This window comes from Drosophila ananassae, chromosome 2L (assembly GCF_017639315.1).
Source record: "Drosophila ananassae strain 14024-0371.13 chromosome 2L, ASM1763931v2, whole genome shotgun sequence".
Lineage (NCBI taxonomy): Eukaryota > Metazoa > Arthropoda > Insecta > Diptera > Drosophilidae > Drosophila > Drosophila ananassae.
In genome coordinates, this window is record NC_057927.1 from 27119458 (window position 1) to 27137890 (window position 18433).

General features: G+C 42.8%; 2 protein-coding genes across 10 annotated transcripts in view; both read right to left on the reverse strand.

Annotated features, from left to right (window-relative positions):
* LOC6505869 (dorsal-ventral patterning tolloid-like protein 1) overlaps nt 1-18433 on the reverse strand; it is a 44829-nt gene that overhangs the window by 15609 nt on the left and 10787 nt on the right. For all 8 annotated transcript variants that reach the window (XM_001964480.4, XM_044714224.1, XM_014905339.3 and 5 more), the window contains exons 3-4: nt 17622-17684; nt 13075-13857 (exon numbers count right to left, since the gene is read on the reverse strand). In XM_001964480.4, coding sequence (XP_001964516.2) covers nt 13075-13849 — 775 coding nt within the window. In that variant the 5' untranslated portion in view covers nt 13850-13857; nt 17622-17684. The remainder of the gene's footprint in view (nt 1-13074; nt 13858-17621; nt 17685-18433) is intronic.
* LOC26514170 lies at nt 2857-10916 on the reverse strand. 2 transcript variants are annotated; one of them, XM_014905421.3, is made up of 2 exons: nt 10498-10916; nt 2857-3115 (listed from the first exon to the last, which is right to left on the reverse strand). In XM_014905421.3, exon 2 carries the CDS (start codon nt 3050-3052, stop codon nt 2942-2944), a length of 111 nt encoding a protein of 36 aa, XP_014760907.1. In that variant the 5' UTR covers nt 3053-3115; nt 10498-10916; the 3' UTR covers nt 2857-2941. The 2 variants fall into 2 exon arrangements, with proteins under 2 accessions (XP_014760907.1, XP_014760908.1); XM_014905422.3 differs by having other exon boundaries at nt 2857-3111; nt 10498-10913.

The window sequence follows — 18433 nt, forward strand, 5'->3', positions numbered from 1 at the left end:
CGTCTACTTATGCGCAATCATCGAAAGATGAGAAAAAGTGTGATTGCAGTGGGAAAAACTGCTTTTAAATTCTTTAGAGAATTAGGACGAATTTAATTTGATAAAATTTAATTCTTCCCTGAAAGTCATCCAGATCCAGTCCAGATCAAAACTCTTCAAAAAGAGCTCCTTAATGTCTTTCTTTCTCTACTTTATTCCTACTTATGCTGATATCCCAATGGCCATCTCTTCTTCCGTCTGTTCTGTTATCCTTTTTGTGTAGTTTAGTTGGTTTTCGATTTGGACTTTCTAATTGAGCAATTTCCTTTAGATAATTGCTTTTGCGCACTGGCGGATTCGCATTTGGATTTTGATTTTGATTCTGTTGCTGATTCTGTTTCTGATTCCCATTCACATCCACATTCACATTCACATTCCGATTGAGAATCCGAATCAGAATAATTTCCTTTTCGGTGATTGCCGCGCCCACCAATCACCCGCCCCAGCCGCCGCCTAATCGCAAACAAACAATCTGCTTGCCCTGGAATTGGGCAATTAATTTGCGTTAGTAGCAATTCATAAACAAACAAATTGAAATTGCAAAGAGCGTCTGGCAGGCGATGGGGCATTTGCATAATGCTGACTAAGTGAGGAGCTAGATGAGCACTCGAGCGTGTTGGCCGGATGCAGCTCGCAATCACACTCCAGCACACACCTCACACACACTCGAAAGGGCCGGGTTGTATGTACATGTTGATATGCAAACGCAGTCATAAAACGTGACATTTGCCGTCAGCTTCAATTTGGCCAAGGCATTGAATGCCCATAAAGGCTTGCCGTCAGTGTACACGAGTGTGTGTGCGTGCCAAAAAGGTAGCGAAAATTCAAAATGAAATGTAATTTGCATACAGGGAGCTTGGGGCGGCGTTTTATGCACACTCACTCACACGAGGCAGCTCGTTGAATGCCAGAAATCAAGGGGGCTCAGGTGAAAGTAAGGCAGGCACCAGCTAAGCCAGAGGTATGCCATATCTGGAGCTGAAGCAACTTGCCCTAATCTGCATAATAATAAACCACACAGACACAAGGTGTATACCTTCTGCCAGCCGAGTTGCCCCATTCTGCCATATTTAATGCTGTGCAAATTGAATTTCCATCACTTTATGATTACTTGGAGAAATTCATCAAGTTGACTTTTGTTTGGAGCTCTGGATTCAGGATTCAGGACTCTGGACTCTGGATTTTGTTTGTGGCCAAATGTGGTCGAAAGCCCCAGGGAACTTCCGCTTTTATGCTCGGACTCGGTAGCTCGGACAACTGGCAAAAGTGGCCATATCAATTTTAATCAAATTGACAGGCGCCTGCACCAATAAAACTTTATTACCCACCCTCGGAGGAGAGCAGAATACAAAAAGCTGAAAAATAGTGTCGATAGGCGACGATTTGTACCTGCTTTTCAAGCTTGAAGGGTTCTTGGGCATTCAAATTGAATTTTATTGAGATTCCCTCTGCGGGTTGCAACTGAAGTGAAAGTGGGAAAAATTCCAGGAAATCACAAAGTGCATCCTTTAAACTTACCTCTCTCTCCATTTCTGTGCTGCAGCCCCCCATTGTTGTTGATATTTATATTTAATTAATATGTTTATTAATTTATTGGGCACGTGAATGCTGGGTTTGCTGATTTTCGCATTTGCATTGGATAATCATATTTAATTGAGTGGAAGTCGGTTCTTTTCATAACAGCGCACGTACGTTTTGCATTGAATTGATTTAATTTGGGAGTGGGTTTCGGAGCTCGAAATTCATTTAACTACATTCAATTGGTTAAGTTTCATAATGTTCTCATATCGAATAAATATTTGTTGTTTTTCTGCTTTTGATAACGGCTTTATCATTGTATACACAAGTGTTAGCTACGGTCTAGGTACACATAAAACTTATCCAAAAAGTTGTTTTCTTTTGCTTTCTTTGATATATAAAATGCATATCTCTGCATATATCTGTATAATTCATATCTCCTATATATATATATTACTATGCTCCAGGTCCTCCATCTCCCGCTCCTCCAACTCTCCTCCTGTGCAATTAACAAGTGCAATTGCTGACTGCGTTCCGATCTTGATATGATCTAAAGGTATATATCGTATATATATTAAACAATTGAGCTCTCCGGTTGCCTTGCCTATTGTCCTGCCTCTGTTCCTTCGAAATCGTCCTTCTCCTGCTCGGATTTCTTTTGCGATTTCTGCTCATCATTTTTGACATCTCTGGACATTTAATGTAAACTTATTCCTCTCGAGTGTGAGTGTGTATACGTTATATTCAACATCAATAAAACATTAATAAAAATCGGTTTGTTAACAACACTTTTATAAAAAAGAACGCAACGTTACGACGGTTGGGTTACACATATTTCTTGTTTGTTAAACGGTACGTATATAATATATTTGGATATTCATATAATATATTCATAGTCATATTAATATATATATTTTGTTAAGAATGCGTGTATATACATTTATATTAACAACACTTAATAGTCGGAAAGATGCTACATGAAGATGTGGTTCAGGCTGCGGAATGTTCCGAAATTGAGTCGATCCGTGTTTGTGTTGATTCTCGATTGATTCTATTTATATTTTTGCTTCACAAATTCTAAAAATTTCACATCACAGCCAATGGATACTGACGATAGGACGCATTTCCTTCTGCCACTGTTCCGGCTTCTTGCTCCTTTGGTTCCTGTTCCTCCCCCTGCTCCTGCTCCTCCTCCTCCTTCGCTTCCCCTTCCGTTTCCTGTTCCTTTGTCACTTCCTTTGTTCCTGTCACCTCCTTGTGTGTTGGTAAATGTTGATGATATCGCCAAGGTCATAATGATTGGGATTGGGGGTGGCGGCAACTAACAATTTTGAGGCCTCTGTTATCCATCTGGGAAGTTGCCAGGTCCCAGCTGGAGCATGTCTCACTTGGGCTCCTCGATCGTCTGGCCCACCACAATGATGATCACAATGAAGACGGCCAGCAGGACGAGGATGCAGCAAATGGCCACGGCCACCATGGCGCTGTTACTCATGCGGGTTTTTTTTTATAAAGTTTTTGGGCGAACTACTGATTCACTTTTCAACTGCGACTCTATCTGGTTGGAAAGAAAGGTGTGAATGTGGGAATTTACATATTTGCCTGCTCTGTAGTGCACAGTTGAGATTATCGGTCTATCCACTGGGCCGTCACTTGTCCCCCCGACACTGACAAATGCCCTTTCAGCCACGGCGACAACCCACAGCCCACCGACCACCCACTACCCACCGATACAAATTGCCTGCCATAAATTGCGAGGGCTGCCTATCAGTCGCTCGACTGTGCATGAAATGCCCGACAGCCTGTGGACAGCCCAAAAGTTGTCGCCTCTGCCGTATTGTGTGCGAGTGTGTGACACTCGAAACCCGCCCATAAACCACCCACACAAACAGCCCCAATCCCGTGGCACTCACTTCATCAGAAAGTGTCCCTCGAGTGGGAATTTGCCCAAAAATCACAACCAATAAGGACCCGGGCCTTTTTGTCTGCCACTGACAGATGATTAATGCTGTCCGCCGGAGTGTGGGCCTTGCACTTCCTGCCATGGAGGATCTTGTACCCCCGAGAGTGTGTCTCGGAGCTGAATGCAATTTCGAGTGTCTATTATCCTGTCTAATAGTCCGCCCGGCTGCCGCTCATCTACTGCCTTCTTGTCGCTCTGCCGATAATTGCCCGTGCATTATGAGTCCTGACATGGAAGGCTGGCGCTCGACACGTATACTTAATTATCGGCGGTGCTGTTCATCCGCCCCATGGGCTGGAGAAAATTCAATTACATCGAAACAAAGCTCGACAAGCCATCGCAACATCGGTTCGATTCAATGAAAAACAAAAATAAACCATACAAAAATAATAAAGTGATTTCGGAACAATTTGAGCATCAAAGTCGCTGTTCAAATGCTCTTTGAAGTGATATTTATGGGATACAACTGATTATTATTCTGTTTTAAAAGAAATTAATAGATTAAGATGCTGGGATTCCAGTAAGGACTCTAGATACTTTTAGAAGTCTAATTTTTAAGAAAATCTATGGTAGAAGCTCTCTTAAAGCCTTCTGAAAAATAACAAAGACCCCTCTAAAAATATTTGACAATGACTATCAAAACAATTCAACTTAATGACAACAAAATTTCGCTTCTGTTAAGGCTGCAACAATGACAAAGTAGATTTTTTTATATTTATTCCAACTCTATGACTAGCACAAAATATTTTCAGATGCTTTCTGAAAGAGTATGAAATAAAATCGTCAAATGAATGTTCTTTTATTTTTTGCAAAAGCGAAAATGGCTTTGCCCATTGAAACGTTGCTGACATTGCTGACCAAAAAAAAAAAAATAAAGAAAACAGGAACCAGACGGAAAACTTTTGATAAGTTTTTGCAGTGCCAAATGGAAGGTGAACGGAATTGAATATAAAAACTAATGCAGACGCCCCACATAGGTCTCGCTCAAATGGCCACAGCTGCTGTTCATCGACGTTGTCAATAGAACGGCAACAAAAATTGAAATCACTTCGGAGAGAACTGGGAGCATAAATATGGAAGTGCTTAAAGCTAGCACTTATTATTTTTTATACCCGACAGGCTCTGCGGCAGAAGCCTTTTAATTATGCGGCTCACGCAAAATATCTGTTGCCCTCCTTTTTTCGGCTGCATTACGGCCAGGCCTTGTCAATGTTTGTGACAGTTTCCATTTTTCCGTTTGATTTTGTTCTCCTGCTGCGAGCTCTTTTAAAGGCTTGGCTATTTAAATATTTATCTTTATTTATTTGGGTCCATTTGTCTGGGCTGTGTCTCCGCGCGCGGTCGTAGGTTATAAATAAGCCGGCAACTAACTGGCTTTTTCTCTGGCTCTGGCGGCCTTTATTGCCGGCTCATTTTCGTGACTCAATTGTTCTTTGTGGGCCGGGCCTGTCCCTTTGAATTGGTCAATTAATATTAATGAAATGCCGCCCCTCCTCCGTTACGCTCATAAGCATTTTACCTGGCCCCAGGAATAAATTATGCTTCCCTTTTGAGTTCCTGGCTTTCCACATACGTCTGCCAATTTTGGTAAGCTTCTCAAAACAAAAAAAAAAACTTAAAATGTGGCCCGGCGGCGGTTGGCGAATCAAGTTGTAATAAGTCAATTTATCAGTTTTATTTTTGGCTTACACATGTAAGCCACAGCCGCGGGGGCATCAATCAAATTATGTTTGCCGAGCGGCAGGCGTAAAATTAAATGAAATGCAGCCAACGCGTCGTATACGCAACGTGGTGGCCGAGAGAGTCACTTTACTTGACTCGATTGCGTGCGCTTGTGTTTTATGGCTATATGGCCATAAAAGGCGCACAGGCCGAGAAGGCCGAAACGATATTTTATATTTGTTTATTGTGCTGCCTTCGGAAATTTTCGTGAGTGGGCGGGTGAGTCACTTGAATAGATTTACAACACATTGCACTGACACATATTGCCGGTTCGTCAGACAGTCCTCTTGCTCGGTCTATGAAGCTTAATTAAATTAGCGCCAGAAGGCGACGGGCCACGAACACAGATAAACGGAAAGCCGAGATGACAGGATACCAGCAACACTCATACAACAGCCGCAACAACACAGAGATTGTACTCAAAACAAAACAAAGGAAATGCCAAGGAAGCTTGGTGCCCAGGCTTGTCACTGCCACGTCGTGTGTGGTGCTGTGAAATAAAATAAATTTTTGCAATTTCGTAAGTTTTATGCGCACATTTGCAAAATTTGTTTATGCTGCGAATGTCGGCGGCGGGCGGAGGCCGGAGGGCGGCGGCGGTGTGAGAGGTCATAGAACAAATGGGCCATGACGTGGCCACCATTCCGAAAAAAAAGGGGAAAGCCCAGGGGACGGGTTCGGTTGAGTATTCAAATGGCCCCCCGGAGTGCGTAGGCATCCACCGACGCGCCACAATGACGTTGGCAGCTTTTGCTTTCGCTACGATCGCTGTGCGCTGAAACATAAATTCAATTTGTTTCGCCAGCAGAAAGAAACGTTGAAGGGTTAACTTGGCGCGGGAAAATATGGAAAATTGCTGCTGGCCTCAAAGCTCAAGGAGCGCGGGCGAAGGGCAGGACGGCGGGGAAAAACGTTTATATGAAATTGCATGCAAAATTAAAGCAACCGCTATGGCGAAAGCCAAAACGAAAACGCATGAATCCTTTGTCAAGTTCAACTGGATGACCTTGGACGTGATGCGACTCAAGGAGTCTTCTCCTCCGCCAAGAGCACGGCAGCCTGCCTTGGGCCTGAGACAATGGCAGCATAAATGCTTCAACAGTGCTTTAAGCCTCTGCCACACTGCCTTGCCATGTCAAAAGTCAAAAGTGCATTAAAATAATTGCACTTGTTTAGGCGGCACTCGGCCAATGCCAGCGAGCATTTCTGATTTATAATCGCGTACCAATACAAAGTCAGGTGGAGCTCCGCATCTAATGCACTAGCAAAAAAAATATAGAACACAAAATGACAAGCGAAAAATTCCAATACCAAGAGGAGTCAAAATTGGTTATTTAAAATTTATAAAAGGGTTTAAATTCTATGTCATTGGTCAAGTTCAATAAAAAGGATCTAGTTTAACACAAACCACAGCTGTCAAATGTATTAAACATAAGTTGAGGATTACAAAATAGTAGAGCTCTTTGAATATTAATTTCTGTAAAGCTTCAGTTACTTTAAATTATTTTTATACAAAAATGGATAAAAGTGTAGAGACCTGTCGAGCTTGTAAAGTATAAAAATAAAAAACTGAGAAACCTAAAAAATAAACTCAGTGTATGCCTGCCTAGAGTGAGCACCGTGTTTCCGCCTTCAACTGCACTTAAACTTGATTTCTGTGTATCTTTTGTCTTAGTTCTTGGGACAAGAGAGCGTCTGGGCCTCATTGTTGCCCCACATGAATGGAAGATTTATAGCAAGTGTGTGTTTGGGTGTGTGTGCGTGTGGGTGCAACCTCGACACAGAAGCTACTGGGCTGACCTTCTCCCTCGGCCCGCTTCCTGACTACCCAGCTTGTTGCATGCTTCTCGTTTGACTTTTACGAGAAAGGTTTTTAAAGCTTACACAAAGATGTTTATTCGCCTGTCGCTTCTGGTCTTTTTATATTCACGTATCGCCACAAAAGACATATTTTAATATGCCCAAGAACGTGTGACAGAGATTAATGAAATTCCGGTCTTAAAGACGCGACTTTTTCGGGTTCTGAAATCACTTTGCTTGTTCCACAATGATTCATGTTTTGTTAAGCAGACCATGCCATTACTAGGAATGCATATTTTGCGAATTTCGTCAGGCTGAAATGAATTTTCCCGGAAATATTGAAAATTCAAATTGGGTAATCAGCCATAATGGCAGGCAGGCTGTTTTGTTTGTCATTTATTGTACGCAGAGTACATTAGGAATTCGTGAGCTATTTGAAATGGCTTCCTGTCGAGGTTTATTTTGACTACAACAGGCCCTGTTTATTTAAATTCGATTGGAAATGTGTTTTTGCCAAAAAGAAGTTCATGGAAATGGAGGCGCCACCTCGTTCCATTTTATGACTGCCCATTTTGCCATTTGCGGTTTGTTTATCCAACTTATTTATTTCGATTTCGGTTATTGTTTCTGGTTCTGTTTAGCTTAATTACCCCTACATTTCATTCATATTAAATGTATCGGAAACTTTTCCCACCCCGAGCCAAATGCGAGTGTTTTTAGAGCCCCTTTGAGTGCTCGGTTAATGATTTTTATTGAAATCGGCATAGTTTTCGCATGGCTTCCTCCATAAATTCATAATGCGAAGGGAAAACTTTCTCGCTGAATAGCTATGTTATTTGCTCTGCCCAGATTGATTAGCCGATTGATGGATGAAACGAAAATGACTTCCACTGTGTGGTAATTGATTGACTTGGCTAATTTGTGTCAAGTTTAGAGCGGTGAGAGTGCGGGCTAATTGGTGGCTAGGCTAATAGGCCCCTTTGGAAGTGGAATTCCGACACATTGCAGAGGCCGTCGGACATCAAAAGGCGCGGTCCTTTTTTAATTAGCAAACTCATTAGCATCGTCCGCTAACTAAATACAAATTAAAGAAACAGCATCCGCAGCTGGCATGGCCCGCTTTTCCCCCTTTTCCAGCCGGCTGGTGGGTGAAAACTTTTCACTCGGCAGCCGTCAAGTTGATGTAATGAAAAAGTTGCAGCGTTCTCCAACAATATTTCTCATCTCATATCACATGACGTGGACACGCGAAAAGCGTAAAGCCTTCAAAACAGCGAGCACTTCTGCACAGGGCGCTAATTAGTTTCGAGTTGGAATCTAAATAAAAAAAATATATACCATATACATATATATAGAAAAAAATGGGAAAATACGCAACGCTGGTTTGCGTCCATGGGGTATTATTATAATTTTCGTAGCAAACGGCCTGAAAACGGAAACAGCTAAATAGAAATGAGAGGTTTTTTGCCGAATGCCGACACAAAGGCCCAACGCTCAGGAAATAATACAAACAAAAAATAAATAAACACTTTCAACGGAAAGCGGCCACGCCTTCCGCCCGTCTTAGTTTTCCCAGCCACTGCCGGAAAAGCGGGAAAGATGGAAAAGCCGAACAATGGAGCCAGGGAAAGCCCCGTGTGAGTGAGCCAAAGGGTATTCTTGGAAGGGAAGTCAGTGCAGCTCATTATAAAATAGCCAAAGTATATCCAAAATAGTCCTGTTTTCGGAAAGGGCGTGGGGGCTTGAGGGTCAAAGGTGCTCGATTCGGTCTCGAAAAATTCACTTTGAGGCTCCGAAAGAAATTTTAATGATGCATATAAAAACCCGGCGACGGCAAATGAATAAATAATTTATGCGTGAGGGTCCTAAACACTCGAGTGGTTGCCATCAGGGAGCAGAGGACCACATTATTTGCGAGTTTACTCAGCAACTCTCCTTTCGCTTTTATTTTATTTCGTTTTTTTTTTACACATTTTCCACACGTAGCAAATTTTATCTCTCTATTACCTGGCAGTAGGTCTTGATTTAGGGGCCATAGTGGCCCAGCAAGCAAAAAAGGGTTGAGAAACCGAAACTCAACCCCTGAACTTGCTAGACCGCCGGGTTCTGTTTGCTTATCACCTGGTTGCTTTCGCAAACAAAGTGGAAAACGATTGCTGGCTCAATGTTTGCACATTTGGCACGATTCAATCTCGCAGAAATTGCTGAACTGCATGCAAATTGCAGGGGTATCGTTAGTTTATTCGAGTTTCCTTTTTCGCGCCCACACTTTTCGAACAGTGATAACCTGCAGATGTATCGCAAAACAAACCAGAAACGTTCTCAAAGACTTGATGGGTAATTATTCTGGAGATGAAACATAAATATGTATTTGTACGAAATAAACTTTAATAAAGTGTAGGGATTAAATAGCTTACGGTTAAGAAAAATGTGTAAATTGTTTGATTAATAATCTGCAAAATAATATTTAAAAGTTTGTAGATTTTTGTGAAAATCTACATCTCATGAAGTCCTAAGAAATGGTTCTTATTCCACAAAAAAACACATTATTACAAGCCTCTAGTCCTCACCTTATGCTATTACAAGTCCTTTATCCAATTTTTTAAGCATCTCAAATAAACTAATATTTGTAATAATCCCAACATTTTTCCGAAGGTAAGTGGCGGGCGGACCTTTCTCAAAGTTGACACTTGTCAGCGACAGAAGTGCTGCAAGTCCGGAAATTGGAAAGTTGCTCCCGACAGTGACTCCAATTTAGTTGAGGAACAGCTGAGCACCCTTTTGTCATAACTGCCATGGACACATCTATCTTTCACAACCTCGGCCTTTCTTGAGCTTCTCCTCCTGCCAGTATTTTTTCCAGCAGTTATAAAGAGTGTGTGGAGGTGGGCTCTTATTGCTGCATTGCAAACAATTCGAGGGAAAGCATGTTGTAAATCCCTCAACAATTGCCTGCCTCCGATTCGTTTTGCAACATTTCATAACACACACTGAATGTTATCATGTGTCCTGTGGAAGGACGTTCCAAGGAAAAGCATTCAGGGTCAGCGATTAGGAAATTGTAGATGCTGTGTGGTGGAAAACTAATAACGCATCTATATCATGCTTTCTATTTCAAAGGGTGGGGCGAATGAATGTGAATTCATTTTTATTTTTTCCCTCGAATGCAAATAATCTCTGCTTCTCAGAAAAACTAATTTAGTGATAAATAACAGATAAACCATAAAACTATAGATGGTTGAGGGAATAAATTAAATTTTTAAGAGTACTGCCATTTGAATCACTCCCTGATGTCGTCATTATCAATCAAGTCCCCAAACCGATTACCCCCTCTTTGACTTTAAAACAACCCAGAAATTTATCTTTTGAATATAACCCGAATATCTCAAGTGTGCACAACCAGAGCCGCGGCAATTTCAAAGAATATGCAAATCGAGTTCCATTCGAATATTTACGTCTTGCTGCCAGACAGGGCTATCTTTCAATTGATTTGTAATTCACTCTTGTGTCGCACAATGTTCGCTTATCGCCGGGGACTGGGAGTAGCCTTTTGACACCGAAAACGAGGGGCTTAAGCAAAAGTAAATATTCAAAACTAAAAGCACCGGAGCGGTATCCGAGTCGAAGCGATAAAGCGGAAACACAAAGCCGTAATCAGAGCTATCCGGAAAAGTGCGCGCGTTGCTGGGAAATCAAATTCTTTGGGGGCCTAGCACACGATGCGATTAATGACGCGATTCGACTGTAGAAGCTGGCTGGTTCTGAAGCAAGTTGGCTAAAAACTGCTGGCTGCAAAGCGAACTGCGTGTGGGCGGCACGGCCGACAGAAATCGACTGAACGGACTCGGCCAGTGGCACGGCACTTTTAAGAGAAAATCTTCCCCGGCTCGGGAAAATTTGGAGAGAGAAAGCTTTTCCCTAACTTATCAGCCTGGCGTCTTGAGGCGGCAATACAAGTGAAATAAATCAAATTGAATTTATGATTTCTGTTTTTTTCCTTTTCATATTATTCCTGTTTTTTCTTTTTTCTGATTTTTTTCTGAAGTGCCTCCCGGAGTTGTTGGGCCCAGGATTTCATTTCGATTCGGCTAACGCGGCTCATTGGGCCGCAGTCTCAGATCTGTTTGTTCGAGTGGCCACCTTGTGGCACTCGAGACACCTGCCGCCAGGTGGCAGCTGGAAGACGGTAAATGGTAGCTGGCAGATGGAAGCCAAAAGCTGACAGGTGAGAATCTTGTTTGACTTTGGCTTCCGCTCATTATGCCGCCTGCCAGACAGCCAGGCTGCTGTAACCCAAAAATTTGTTAGCTCCTTCGGAAGGATAATTACCGTGCCCGCCTGGCTGCTAACTTAAATTGCCCTAAACTTCGGAGTGCTTAATTTTCGATTTCATTTAATTTGGCGAAAATCTCATTAGAGCAACGCGACATGACAAGATAAATGTGCGAATGGGCTCGATGATGCTCTGACCTGTGCCCCGGGCACTGGCTTTCGACTTCTTTCCGTCTCTGGCCCCCTCCATTGATATATCCCCAAGTCAGCGATTTATTTGGGGCCAAACAATAGCCGGATAGCCGTACAACCCAGTGAACATTTGTCTCAGCGCTCCCGCGGGCTGATAAGAGTTAGTCTTTTGGCCAAAATGATAACATGGCCAACGAGCAGGAGCGCAGGCGCGAGCTTTCGCGGCGAGAGAGAGTGAAAGTTCGCATCTGTTGGCTGAACTGATAAGGACGTGCCGCTGCCTGCATTTGTGGCTTCAATTGTCTTTAATCGCTGCTCAAACGTCAATGATGATGTCCTGGCTGGGACGACGAGGGGCCCGGGCTGGCATATCCTGGGGCGGGTGGAGCTAGCTGGGGGACCTTTAACGAATTGTCATTGATTTCTTTTGAAATGGCGCCGCTATTGTTTGCCTTCGCTTCTGCCACATTAGGCAGCTGAGCAGCAGCCGAGGTTTCCCCAATTTCCCGCTGATTACTGCAACGCCTGGCTCCTGGCTCCTGGCTGGTTATCGGGCCATGATCACAAATTGAATTTGCTCCGGCGTCGCCAGATTGTCCCAAACAATTATGTGCGCATTTAATTAATAAGTTTGCAGCCATAACAAAGGCCAGGCCCAGTGACTTGGCCTGCAGACCCTTTGCTCTGCCCAGAATTTGCCATTGTCGTTACTCCGAAGCAATTAAGACATTGTCTTCCACAAACTCAACCTCGCTTGACCCTAAAACTTTTTAATAATTTGGCTTTTGAAAAATGAGCATCGGAAAATGCAAAAAAATCCGAGTATCAAAGAAAATATTTAAAAAACAGTCACACAAAGAGTTGCAAAGGAAAAAAGGAGGAAAAATAACAAAAAGGAAAGCCCGGCTGTCAGAGGGGGCGTGGCTGGGTGCCGGAGCGGGATTGTTTCCTTCCTGCCGGAGGATGGTCATTAAATTTTTTTGCCATCGCCTTTGGCAGTCAATACATATTTTGTAGCGTACATAAATAATGAGCTCAGTTGTTGTTTGGCCAGATTTGCGAATGTTCTTCGACAGTTTCAATTATTTATTTACCAACCCGATGCGAGTACAGTAAGCCCTCGTACAGGATAGAGCAGAACCCTTCAGATTGAGACAATTAGTGCTAAAGGTGAGTGGCTTTGCTTGAGTAACTATAAGAGATCCTGTTCAGGATATAAAAAACTATTGTATTTTATGCAAGGTAAAGAGAGCTGGGACAAGAACAAACAATCAAGTCTTGTGTCATAACTCTTTTTTGTGATAAGAGTTCTTTTTTATACATTTTAAATATTTATACAGTGACTATTTCAATTTTAAAATATTAAATAGTAATTGATTTATACTTAGATATTTCATAAGAATCTCATTATGAGATTCTTTATATTAAATCTTGTAATACAGATATTTTGGTCATATATTTAACAACTCAGTATTTTATTCATTTTCGTCTGTAGCACCTCCATCAGTTGCATTTACATTTTAGTGATTATCTCTTTAGTTCATTGAAAGAAATAGTTGAAAACTCACCTGCATAGAACAAAGGCAGCAGATTGAAGATGATAACCAGCGGAAATATAGAGCGTGCAAACTTTTGCATATCCGTAAAGATGCCGACTCCCGGAGTCGTTGAAGTGGAAGCATCAGAGTCCCTTGCGGCACCTTGTTGTTGAAGGAGTCTTCGTTGCGCTTGTTGTTGTTTTGGTTGTGGCTGTGGCTGTTGCTGTTGCTGTTTTTGTTGATTGGTAGAGTCTTGACTGACTTTGGAAGATAGACGTGATAGGCAAGTGCTCGTGGTGTGGCGGCAATCCTGCTCCGAAATCCCTGTAGTAGCAGCAGCAGTAGAGGCAATGCATTGCTGTTGCTCAGTAGCAGTAGCAACAGCAATATTGCATGTTGCAGCAGCACTGCTGGATGCCAATGGATGTTGCATCCTTGGGTGCTTGGTAACGATCTCATCTGTGGTCCTTCTTGGCCATATTGTTGTTGCACTCGCTGGTGCATCATCTGTTGCTGGTTTTGATGTTGCTGCTGTTGATGTTGCTGCAATGGCTGGTCCTGGCGTTTCTGTCGCTGCTCCAATTGTTGCTTCGGGCCATGGTGTTGCTCCTTCTCCGACTGCTCCAGTTGATGTTGCTGCCACCGATTCGCTTTGTGTTTGTGTGTGCCACAGAAACGTATCGTTTTGAAATTGCTTCCGCTTGTTTGTGTGCTTCTGTTGTTGTAAAAGTTGGCGTGTCGTTGTTGTTGTTGAAGAAATTGTTGTTGGTGTGTTATAGAAATGTCGTATCTGTGCTGAGGCCATGTTGTGCCCTAAAATGAGATTTCAAAAGCCAACAAGGTCGTAAAATAAGCATTAAAATGCAATAAGTTTATAGTGCTGTCAAAAAGAAAAGGACCCACAGAAAAGAGTTGACCAATCGCTTTGATTATCGATTTCGAGGGATTACACACCACAGGAAACAAAAAACATTGCAAACCATTTCGGGTTCTTTTCGTTTTAATCAATTTCCACTGGCACTCCCATTCTGTTAATGCCCATGCCGGCGGACAGTCCTTTTTTTGGGTTCGTTTTTTTACAAGCTTCAAACAAATCCCCGACTCTTTTTTCCAAAAGGTTCTTTTAGTTTGTTTTTTCTCTGCAAGGTTTGTTTAAGCATTTTTTTAAAGGAAGTCAAAAGTGAAGAAGTCTTTAGCAAATGGACTTCAAGTATTGCAAATGAATTTTCAAGTATTTTAAAAACAAAATATATTAAAATTCTCTTTAAAATGATAGGGCCATGAAGTTACTACATTAAGTATACGCCCTGTATTATGGCATGTAAAGTATATTTTATAGCATACCCCTAGGAGCTTTTCTATTGTTTGTTGTAACTTGTAAAGCTGGGAAAGATGGCGCAAGCTATGAAAGCAGAGCTTACGACAAGATTATAAAACCAATATTACGTATACGTAACTTTACTGTAACGGGATAACAAAGCTTTTACATTCGTGTAAATGTAAGTAAAAAGCTTCCAAGGATACACTCCCATGTACATACCAAAAGGATAGTCTCTCGTAACAAGTAAATGATAACAAGTTCCTTACTTTTTCTAATATTATATGCAACACTTTTTAGTTAAAGGAGAAACACGACAGATCCCTTTAATCCTTGGAGAATGAGCCCCGCAGACTGTGTGGGTAAGTGTGCCGAAAACACATTCCTCATTTGCAAGCCATAAAAATATGTGGCATAATCATAAATAACCTAACAAGTACACTAGATAAACCCTTGGCACAAATGCCACGCCCATTGGGTCAGGCCGGGCATTTATCAAATTTCCGCCACTCGAATTGTTTTTTTGGCCGCAATAACAGACGCCGAAGCGGGTTAGGTTGCCGACTCGAATAAGGGGTTGCTCTGTTGCTTTTGCTGGCCTTGTTGTTTCGGCTTTTATCATTGTTGGTGCTGTAGTGATTACAGACGCTGATAATAAAGTAAAATTGCAACAATGAACGCATAGGCATCATGTCTTTGGCAGTCGCCAGGACAGGCGAGCAACGCCCACACGTAGCACTGAGCCATAAAGTGCTCGTAATCAACGTGAAACTGCGACGCACGCACACACGTTCCGGCTCTCTGATGCACTGAGAAAAATTAGGGGAGCAGGAACACAAAAGTGTCAAGATGAGTCTTATGAGAACTCAAAGCAAAGCCTACCAAAGAGTAAGTAGCATCAATGTCCTATCCAGTACCATTTGTTAATAATAAAGTTAAAATATTTCTTTCAGTGTCTGCCCCCTAACCGAATGTCGGTCACCGGTGGCTGTGCCGTAAACTGGCCGCTGGTCGGTGGCTTTCCCATTTCGCCAACGAAAATTGTCTGCAATGCTGCACTAATGTCATCAGCGCGTATGCGTAACTAGGTGAATGTCGAGTGCGGAAGTTGCCGGGGTTGGATGGCCGGACTCTTCCGGCTCGAGGGGGAAACAGGGAATGGGATAACCGGCTGGCTGAGTGGTGTTTTCTGTTACGTTTCAGCTGTATCCATTAATTCCGGGCAGCTGGCAGCAAAGGATGTGTGCTCATGTGTGTGTGTGTGTGTGTGTGTGTGTATCCTGCTGAATAATTAAGGAGACTGGCTGGTTGGCTGACTCAGCTGCCTCGGCTGCCTCGACTGCCTCGACTGCCTCGACTGGCTGCCTGGTGGAACTTCGCTGAGTTGTCAACGTTGCGAATACGAATGCGAATGCAGAACCATGCCTGGGTGGCCACATAATTGGAAATTATTTGCTGCACCATGACACAACTATAAAATGCTAATTGCAGTCAAAAGTAATGGCTCGCCGCAACAGTAACAAACATGGGCAAATTGCAATTTGTTTTTTCTCCTTTTGTCTTCGGGCGCTAGGTAATGTTTATTCAAATAGTTTTCCCTATTTTCAGATGTACATATATTCACGTACAGACACCTGTGCAATTGTGGCTGCGGTTGACCTGTTTCTGTTTTTCTCGCAATTAGTCAGTTTGTTTGGTCTCGGGATACTTTGACCCGTATCCGTGCGGTCCTGGTAAGTGTGCACTTGGCCGGGCAGTTTAATGAGTGAGCTGCTCTCTCCCTTGTCTCTCCATTCAGTTCAAAAGACAGTGAATGCGAAAATAATAAAGCCGAGAAAAAATTAAAAGCCAGCCGAAGCCAATTAGAAGCGACTAAAGAGCAGGAACCACTTCAAAGAGGGCAAAAAATGGCAAAAGTGGCAAATAAAAAGAGGGCAGCCGCAACGAGACAGCCCTTGTATTTAGCAGTGATGGCCTTTACGGACACTTTGCAGAGGGTATACCAAAAGGCATGCCATCTATTAGAACTCTTTCGTGCCAGGTTTCCCCTACAATAGTTTTTAATCATTTTAATGGTTTTCCCAAGTTTTCACTTCCTTGGTATTTCCAATTTAATATTTTCCGAAGTCAGCTCTTCTCGGGAAGCTGCAAACACTCCAGAATAGTTATTAAGCCCTCGGCAAGGACCACAACCGCCGAACGGGTGGCTGAAACAAATGGCGCTTGCAGCTGCTGCACAAAAAGTTGCCATCCCAGCAGCGGCATCATCATCATCAAAGGCAGCGGCAACACAAAAAAGGCACTTGAATGCCACGAGTTGGTGGCATAAATTTCGCCATTCGAGTATTTTGTATCTGCAATTCCCCACTCCAGATACAAGCTGTATATATGCGTCGCTGTTACTACAACAAGATGCATTCACTGGGCTGATTAACACCCTGTTTGACTTTTATTTTTAAAGTTGTTTGTGCAAATATTATATGTCAAAATTATGTCAAAAGCACCAACAAAGACGCTGTCACACGCTGTTTTGTGCTCTTGCATTTTGTTGCATATTTTTTGTGGGGCGGCATGCCTTTGCCTTTAGTTGGTCGGTGTGGGGTGGCTGGAGAACTTCATCATCGTTGTGGCACCAGCGTCAACGCAGCGCAGCTGGTGGAATGGAAATTAGCCAGCGCCACCGCCCCAGCCACAACCACAGCCACGGCTAAAGCCAGCACCCGAGATAGAACCTTGTACTCGGTGCAACCGCAGTGACAAATTGCAATTTAAATTCGGCTTTTGATGGTGCACCGAGCTCTAAGGGTGTGCGTGCGAGGGCTCATTACGAGTCACAATTATTTGTAGTTTTTAATTAGAAAACTTAGCTCGTCTGCGTCTATTTCTGCTGCCCTCTCGAGTGCAGCAAGTAGCACTGCAGAGCGCACTTCAGCGCATCAAAATCATTCCATGAATATGCAATGCGCTTGTTAATAGTCCTGGGCATATGCGGCGTATACGCAATGAATGATTTATGCGCATTTCCTACTATGTGTGTGTGTGAGCAAACACACACGTACGGGGATATGTGTGAAGTCCAAAACAGAGAGATGCATTTGAAATTAATCAGCCGTGAGCAAAACTTGTTGAGCTAAGCTCTATAGCAATCAAAAGTGGTTTTGTCTACGAGGCGGTGAATTGGCTTGCCAAAGAATTTTAAAGCTTAGGGAATTAAGGAATTTATGTATTTTATTATTCTATTATAGGTGCTGCAACTTACCATATCGTCTGCATTTAGAGCGTTAGGGTACAACACGTCCTAATCACGAAATCCTCTGAGTTTCTGCAACGGAAAGAGCGTTGGGAAATGTTACTTACAAGGTGACAGACAGCTGGCAGGACTTTGGTTGTACTTTAGACTAGTTTCGTTTCTTGCATGCAGTTTCTTTATTTCTCCAGACTGAAAGGAATACAGCCAAAAGCTGGGCGGACTTAAGTAAAAGTTACGGGCCCTACAATTGCAACTGCAGCATTAATGCGACTTCAACAGAAAGTTGCAAACTTTGCATCGGTGGCGAGGGCGTGTCAGAAAGATTGTAGAGAACACACCCCAATAAAAAGGCGGAAAAGTAAAATACAGAAGCTCAAGACAGAAGGAGAAAGCAGAGAACTTTGCAGCAAATCAATTTCGAAGTAAACTAAATTAAACAACGACAAGCAAAACCAGCTGCCAAATAGATAAAAATGCCAAACACACGTGCCAAAAGGGGTGGTGTGGCACAGGGCCCGGAGCATGGAGCATGGAGCATGGAGCCTGGAGCTCGGAGCAAGGCGGCAAGGAGGAGTGGCAACAACAAGACAAGACAAGCGAAGCCGCAAACAAATTGTAAAAAAATGTTCAGAGAAAAGCAAAGGCAAAGGCAAAGGCAAAGGCATTGGCAGCGCCTTGAGTCGAGTCCCAGAGCAATTTATCATCTCTATGTTTAAAATTTATTACATTTATTTTATGTTGTTTTTGTGCGTTCCGTATTTTTTCGTCGTTTCCTCTTTGTTTACTTTTAACTGTTCGCCCAGCCTTCTGGCGGCTTCTGG